Source organism: Melospiza georgiana, chromosome Z (genome assembly GCF_028018845.1).
Source record: "Melospiza georgiana isolate bMelGeo1 chromosome Z, bMelGeo1.pri, whole genome shotgun sequence".
Lineage (NCBI taxonomy): Eukaryota > Metazoa > Chordata > Aves > Passeriformes > Passerellidae > Melospiza > Melospiza georgiana.
Window position 1 is genome coordinate 71084566 of NC_080465.1, and position 8192 is coordinate 71092757.

General features: G+C 37.9%; 1 protein-coding gene across 1 annotated transcript in view; it reads right to left on the reverse strand.

Annotated features, from left to right (window-relative positions):
• Positions 1-4890, reverse strand: part of SLC1A3 (solute carrier family 1 member 3) — a 65385-nt gene extending 60495 nt beyond the window's left edge. The window contains exons 1-2 of the mRNA XM_058043856.1: positions 4834-4890; positions 2568-2842 (exon numbers count right to left, since the gene is read on the reverse strand). Of these exons, the coding sequence (XP_057899839.1) occupies positions 2568-2748 (181 nt within the window). The 5' untranslated portion in view covers positions 2749-2842; positions 4834-4890. The remainder of the gene's footprint in view (positions 1-2567; positions 2843-4833) is intronic.
• Positions 4891-8192: the final 3302 nt, after the last annotated feature.

The following is an 8192-nucleotide window of genomic DNA, read 5'->3' on the forward strand; positions in this document are numbered from 1 at the left end:
TCAACCTATTGGCAAAATATCTGTATAAAACAGAGAGAATTGCAAGTTGTAGTTTCCCACTTCATAACAAAGGGCAAGTTCCCACTTCAACACAAGCTCAGGCCCCCACTATAAACTACAGTACTGGAACTAAGATAAGATCCTATGCACTTAACCTCTACTGAAATCAATCCTGCTCAGCAAAGAAATAGGAAATGCTCTATAAAAAAAGGTTTTTTCATGTTTATCCCTTGACTAAAGAGATGTGAAAAAAATGTCCCGGAAGAAATGTTGCTCCCTCTAAACCAAATATTTTCTTGAGCATGGTGTCTATGTCTTGAGCTGTCTTCTGGACTCACAGCTCTAAGAACTGTCATCTGTCTGTTAGATCACAGACATTAAACATTATTTCTCATAAATGATTCAAACCTGGCTTGAGTATAGCTTGGTTTCCACCTAGACTCACATCCAAGCACCGCAAATGGGAGAGCCACTAGTGCTAATTGGTGGGCTAATTCTGCAACACTGATTATTGTCTCCTAGGGAGGGGATCAAGCCCACCATCTAATTTTCCACAGACCACCAAGCGACTGCATGACGAGAACAACTTAGTCCTTGCCAAACTAGACAGATGGAGTTCCACCACTGAGTGTTTCCCAACCACTTCAGCCATCTGTTCCCTACTTCTGAGTACTTCCACAACAGCAAAAAACTCTCAAAAGCCCCAAATATTACCTTTTTATAATCGATTTACCATGAAATTACTGCTCTAATCATATATAGGTACTGCAAAATTACACCAAAAATAACAGATGTAAGAAAAATTTTGAGCATTTTGTGATAATAACAAGATGACTTTTTCTTCTACATGTTATGTAGATATGTCTACAGGTTCATGAGCAGAACTGGAGCAGCCAGCTCATCCTAGACTGCACATTTTCATCAGTTCTCCAACTTGTGTCCCAGTGCCAATTGATCCTCTGCTGTAGGTGGTAGTGGAGTAGTGGGCAGAGTGACAGTAGTTACCTAAAATTATTTGGACCCAGCAATAACAGCAAAACCACTTGTCCAGTCCACATTTCATTTCCACATCGACAAATCTGTGGGAGCCCTACTGGATGTAGATGACAGAGAAAAAATTGCAAAAAGAAATTTTTTTTCACATGCTGTCTAGAAAAGTAACAATCAAAGAATTGTGTTCTTTGTGGTTGGACAGTGTTTCAAAACTAGCTTGACTTGCTCTGCCTTTTCTGACCATTGTAGATAAAACACCTAATTTTTTCACCCTGATATTAATGGGGATTTTACATCTATAAAATTCTTAGTTAGGAATTAAAACACTTACTATAAAATGCTATTTTTAAGTATCTGAAACCGAAGTTACTGCTTTAGCAAAGAAGTACTTTATTTTACCAATAGGCAAATTATTACAAATGTCTCCCAAGAAAAGACTATCAAACCTGAAATTAATTTGAAATAACAATGCTGATGTGGTATCAAGCAACAATAATGGTAGAGCCCTAAAATTTCAATTCCTCTAAGAGTTGCAGAAATACTGCAAGCAGAACTACATAGAACAGCACTAGTAAGGACATTAGGGCCTACAAAGGAAAAGGATATAGACCATTATCTTTAGGTGATTACATATGGTTTTTCATCACCATCATGATCAGATTCACAATTTTATATTTTAAATGGGTGGAGAAAGTGAAACCCATACAGTAAAGCCATTAAGTTCTTGCTTACCCTGTAAAGAGTGGTTATTTCATGAAATACAGTGTCACTCTGACAATCTCTAGTTAAAGAAAAATTATCTTAAGTGATGATGTAATAATTTAAAGAAAAATTAGTTTTAAAAATTGCATGTTTTTCTCAGCAGATTCTCTTTCTAATGCTAATTCAAAGTAGGTAGCAATATTTTGGTGCATTCCAAATCTAAAGGCTGTTTGATGTACTGGATTCCTCTCAGTATACTCTTAAAAGGCATTTAATCAGGTGCTATCTTTCAGGCCTTTGAATAAGTAACACTGCCATTGTTGCCCGAATTGCATCTGAAAGATGCATGTGTAAGATTGTGAGTGGCTGAGGGAGAGCAAGCTTAGGTTTGCCTTTATCAGGGGAAAACTGAAAAGACTGAGACTGTATCTATTTCATGCCTTCGCTTAGAAATGTCTCCTCATTTCGTTCACTGAGAGTTTCTGTTCATCATTGCAAAGTGTTAATTTTTTGATAGTTTAGGTGAATAAAAGTTGCTTCCTGAGCATTTAGCGGCAACTGGCTCTGGTAGGAAAATATACAATTGAAAGCATTCAATTTTGTTATTGTATCTGATTCTTTAAGGGAAGAATTCATAAAACAGCTATTCCGGTTGGTTTTTCTCACCAAAATTCTTCTTAGGAATTACTAGAATAATTTAATGGCTCTTCCTTAAACTACATGAAGCTGTCAAAGCCAAAACTCTCCAAGCCAGAACATTCTTATCAGTGCAGAAGAATTTGGAAACTCATTTGTAATGCAAATCACCCAGTCACATCGTCATTGTCCAATGCACTGGAGAACAGAATATTCCTATTGAACAAATTACTCACCAAGAATCACAGCAACAACGGTGAAGAGCACAAAGGCATTCCTCATTAAATAACTTTTAACATCGTCCTTTGTTATGCTCTGCACTTTTTTTTTGGCCAAAAGAGTACGTTTCCGGACTCCTTGTTGAATTCGCTCCATCCTACTTCCAGGTTTTGGGTCTTCTCCGTTACCTTTAGTCATTTATCTTGCTGAAAGCTTTCTTTTATAATTAATTTCTGTCAGTATCCCTTCAGAAAAGTGGAGGACTCTTTTCAGTGGGAGTTACTGGAGAGACCTGCAAGACAAGAAATATCAAACACTGCAGTAAGATTTTAGGGGAATGATTAGCTACGTATTTACATAGAAGCAAATATTCTTCATGTTTCAGTAAAACTTGTATTGTTCTTAATATCTAAACAGTTTTTGATGCAGAACCTCAATGACTTTGAAAGAAGGATTACATGGACTAATCAGATAAGTGTCCCATGTCTTCAGACATGAACTGCTGTCATGCTGTAAAACCCAGGAGTAACTTTATAAAATATTTGCTATTGATACATAAATGTAAAATCAGTACAAATCATAGCAGCTTGAGGAATAATGTTTAAAACTCTCTGTCATGCTTGCTCTTGTACTTTTTATCACGCCATTATTATTTGAAAAACAAATCTAGCTCACCTTCACATTAACGATTGAAGAGAAATATTTTGCTCAAAATGGTACATTGAAATTGTTCTACATTTCAAATGTTTTTAAATGATTGAATGCATTGTCTCAATTCTTTCTTTTCACATGGAAAAAGGCAGCAGCAATAGTTTATTTATCCCTCAACCACTATTTAGAAGATATGCCTTAGACAGCTTTATGTTGATAACATTCATCTTTTAGCTGTATAAACTACTCCGAGCACATCTGTAAAACATCAGAAGTAATATCCCACTTAACTTGTTGCTTCAGACAGCAATACCAGCTCACATTGCAGAGTAATGCTTAGCTTGTCCTGATAGCAATTATGAGCATATTTCACAGAATCACAGACTGTCCTGAGTTGGAAGGGACACATCAGGATCATGGAGTCCAAATCCCGGACCTGTGCAGGACAACCCAAGAACCACACCACGTCTGACTTCAAGAAATCATGCTCTGAATCAACCTTAAAATGTTTCAATATTAAACGTTTTTAATTAAGATATTACTTTTTATTTTAGATGGTGTGGGTTTGTTTTGATGACTGCTGGGTATGAGTTTGTTTAGTAACGGAGACTCCTCAAAGGTATCTTCCAGACTGAGAATACAATTTTCTGAAGTCTTGGTCAATATACACTGGCAGGCTTTTAAAAAAGTAATTACTAATGAATAAATGGATAGACCTAGGTGCTTCTGCTGCAATCTGTCTCCGTTTATAGACAGACCAACTCTTAACACCTCATTTTAAATAAATTTAGTGCCAAAACACTTTTTTTTCCCCGGAAGCATTTAAAATATAAATACACTGTGGTTTCAGCCAGCACGTTTTATGCAAAATCGCATGTTGTAACAAGTTTATTTTGGTGGATTTTGATCCCTGCTTTTACCATATGTTTCAAGACGTTTCACTTTAGCACTTCAGCGCAATATCCTCCCTGAATTTTAACAGAACGCTGTAAACTGTGCTGCTTTAAGGAGTGGAAACAGAAATTGTGAGAGCTAGCTAAATATTTAAATTTAGTAAGGGTTCTACCGCGGACAGGACTGCTGTATGGAAGCGGGATTTTTTTTTTTTTTGCCCCCCCCCCCCCGACCGATTAATGTACGCATTAAAAGGAAAAAAAAAAAAAAAAGAGAGAAGAGAAGAGAAGAGAAGAGAAGAGAAGAGAAGAGAAGAGAAGAGAAGAGAAGAGAAGAGAAGAGAAGAGAAGAGAAGAGAAGAGAAGAGAAGAGAAGAGAAGAGAAGAGAAGAGAAGAGAAGAGAAGAGAAGAGAAGAGAAGAGAAGAGAGAAAAAAAAAGGGGGGGGAGAGGGGAGAGAGAGGGAGATCGTTCACAGTGCCTTTTCTTTCTTTCTTTCCAGGATGTTCAGCAGCTAATCTGTCCTGCACAATTCACATCAAGATCAAGGAGGAACACGGGCGCAGCCAGAAGATTAATCAATCAAAAGGACGAATCGATTAATTAGGACACAAAGGCGCGGAGTGAAGGATGAAGGATGCCTCCCCCCCGCTCGGACCCTCTCTGCAGGGCAGGACAGGAGGGCACAGGAGGGCACAGGAGGGCACAGGAGGGCACAGGAGGGGACCGGGCGCTCTCACCTGGCCGGGGCCCCGCGTCCTGAGCAGCGCGGACGGGGCGGGGGCGGGCGGCGAGCGCGGACGGAGCTGCGGAGCCGGGCGGGCGGCAGGGGGAAAACTGACATCTGCATGTGCTCCCGGGCACGGCAACTCACTATCCCTGCAACTTAAGGAAAGGGGAGGAGACTACTGCCGGCCCGGCGCCGGGGAAGAAAAAAAAAAAAAAAAAAAAAAAAAAAAAAAAAAAAAAAAAAAAAGGGACAAAACCAACCCACCGCGAACCGCGCATCAGCAGAGAGAGAGAGAGGGGAGGAAAAGGAAAGCGGGGCTTCTGGAATATTGATTAGTCTTGGCACAGTGAAAGCAGGGGCACTTTCTTTGTTTTTTCCTTTTAGACCACTTTCACGCTTTGTCAGTTCAGCTTCGTTAGAAATGCAAAATCAGGATCCGGGAAGAATTGAAGGATCGCACACACGCACAGGGCAGGGGAGGCTGGAGCGCTTCTTCCTCAGACATTCCAGGCTGGACATCTGAAAATCCTAAGCATAATTATATAACACCGGCCCTATGCTTTCCAAAACAAGTGATAAAACATCTGAGCATGCCACTTTGCTCTAAAAACAGGCATGGTGTGAAAGCTATCACGTGTTTTCTAATTCTTAAAGACAGCTATTCAAGATCTACTCTTCCCAGGGTGGGGAACCAGACATATCTTTCAGAAGCAACTGGAGTATTATCAAGGAAAGAGAAAAACACGATCAGTTGTAATCCTTTGTATGTTCCTTGTAGATATTCAAAATACATAGTAAGACTTGCCTCTTGTTTGGCACTTTAAGCTCACAGACAGCAAGCCCCATTCAGCCAGTTTCAATCACAGAGAATGAATGAATGAAAAGTATAAAATATCTGCTTTTGAGAAATAAGTGGCATTCAGTTTTTCTAGCATTTCAAAGTATGCGTTGTTGAAAAGGTATTTGTTGATGGGAATCAGGGGAATTCCCAAAGAACTTTCCTTTTTAGAAAAACACTTTCATTTTAAGCATTGGTAATGTCAGGTTAAAATATTCCATAATTACATTTTAGTGCATCTTTAAAAGGATTGAAAGTATTTTCTTCAAGACAAATATTGTAAATCAAAATGTATATGATTTTATGTTGAATATATAATTAATCTCTATATATTAATCTTTTAAGGTTTGTTTATAAATCATGTTGATATTCAAATTGTTTTCCTGAGAAGTCATTTTAAGTAGACAGGAAAAAGATCTATGTACAATACTCAAAAAGTATAGATAGGTGCAAAATAAAATTAAGAGAAAATTTACTTCCACATAGTCAGAGTAATGGTTTTGCTATAGTGTTTTCCAATTTGAATGTGATTCAAATAATGATGTATAATGTAGAGAAAAAAAATCTAAAATCTAATAATTTCAAATATTTTTATGATTAATGTAGGTTTGAGATTCATTTGTGTACCATGGAATCTTGCTCTTTGGCGTCTAACTTAAGGAAGAAAACATCTAAGTCAACTTATTAATTGACTTTTAAAATGAAGAAAAAACATTGACAGCTTGTGTTGCAAAGACAGAAACACATGCTGTATTTTCTCGCACCTGGCATCTTAAATGTTTATCTCATTTTTATTTTTGGTGGTGCAGTTTTTAAATACTTTCACTATTTTTTCTGTAGATGTGGACTGACCTTTTAATGAACCTTTGCCCTCTAGCAATCTGCTTGTTTGATCTTTCTTTTCTGAGCATGGCTTGTTTTCTGCAAAACCTCCCATATAGTCCTGCCCTCTGCTCATATGAATAGCAATGATACACTTGACTTAATGGGACAGAGCCAGGCCCCTATGAAGTGATCCAAAAGTATGTAATGATTTAATGCTTTCATTAATACTGACTCCATGAGAAAGGAGGATAATCCTGTGAGAGAACTAACTATTCAGTGAGACAAAATTAAAATAAACAATAATCAGTAGGAGAGCTCAGCTTAACTTCAACAGTGATACTTCCATTATCTCTCTGAGAACAACAGATATTATTACACACTTCTTAGCTAAACAGAATATGAAGAGCTTTTATGGCAATGTGTTCAAAATTTTCTGTCTTTTTTCCTTTCTCCTTCATCTTCTGACACTCATTTATTTTATTGATTTTAACTTTCAAGAATGTTATCCCTTACATTATAAAACTCCATGTATTTTAGATATCTCTGGATAGCAAAAAAAGAGTCAAGTAAGTTCATAGCATGGTGTCACTCTGCAACACAGGTAATTAAAATGGAATTTCCCTTTATAGATACAGTAGATTTAACAGATTTAGTATGCAGTATTTAATACTAGGGCTAGGACAAATTGAAAATGTTATTGGTAATGTTCTTTTACTTGTAGCATTTCCAGCAGTGCTAGTTTCTAGAAAGACCAATTTAGAAGTTAAACTTGTGATTTTAGACTGGATCAGCCAAGGCAAAAATTACAGAACAACTTTATGTTTTGTAGAGTGACACAGAGGGGTAGCCATCAGTGGAAACTGCAAATTTCACATAGATGAAATAACCTCTACATGCTTCAGGTGGTAGGTTTTCCTCACAAAAACTGACAAGGAATGACCTAAGGCCTGGATGAGCCTGTCTGTGTTGACGCACTAGCTCAGCACTCTAATCTGTGCTTTGGGTTCCAGTTTCAGCCCTTCTTTGACAATGCCCCAGGTAGCCTGCAAAGCAGTGAAGTGCAAGTGCAGGGTAAGGACTGGCTCTGACCTGGACCTGCATCCCAAGCAGTGTGGATCCAGCCAGCTGAAACCGCGCTGTGGCAAACCCAAGCGCTGTGCGGTTGTGGCTGACAAAGTCTGTCACTAAATGCACTTTGCACAGTATCTCAGTGCCTTTGTATAATAAGTAAAGGTATTAGAGGGGAAGCTGCTGTTCCAACACAAAGTATTGTTATTTTCAGCTGACAAGAGCTATCAAACAAAAACCCAGGGAAGCCAGTGGTAGCAAATTCAAAAAGTGGAAATGAAGCAACCAACTTTACAATCCTTTAATTTCCCAGATAGCAATAAATGTGGCATGAGACTGCATGGATCCCAGCTGAAATAAACTTCAAGATTCAAAGTAACACAGGTTTCACATTAATAAGACAGCACTATTAATTAATGCTGGCTGAATATCTGAAGTGTTTGAGTTCTACTTAGAAGCTCAGTGAAATACTATTGATAGCATAATGGTAAAATAGGAGTAAAATTGTGAAAGAATATGTTTATTCATGGTAAATGGCATGCCAGGATGTCTCAGACTTCAATTAAGCTGGACAAAATAAGAAAATATATTACTCCCTTTCAAGCTGCAATCCAGCTTAGAATTGTTTATTGCCGTTA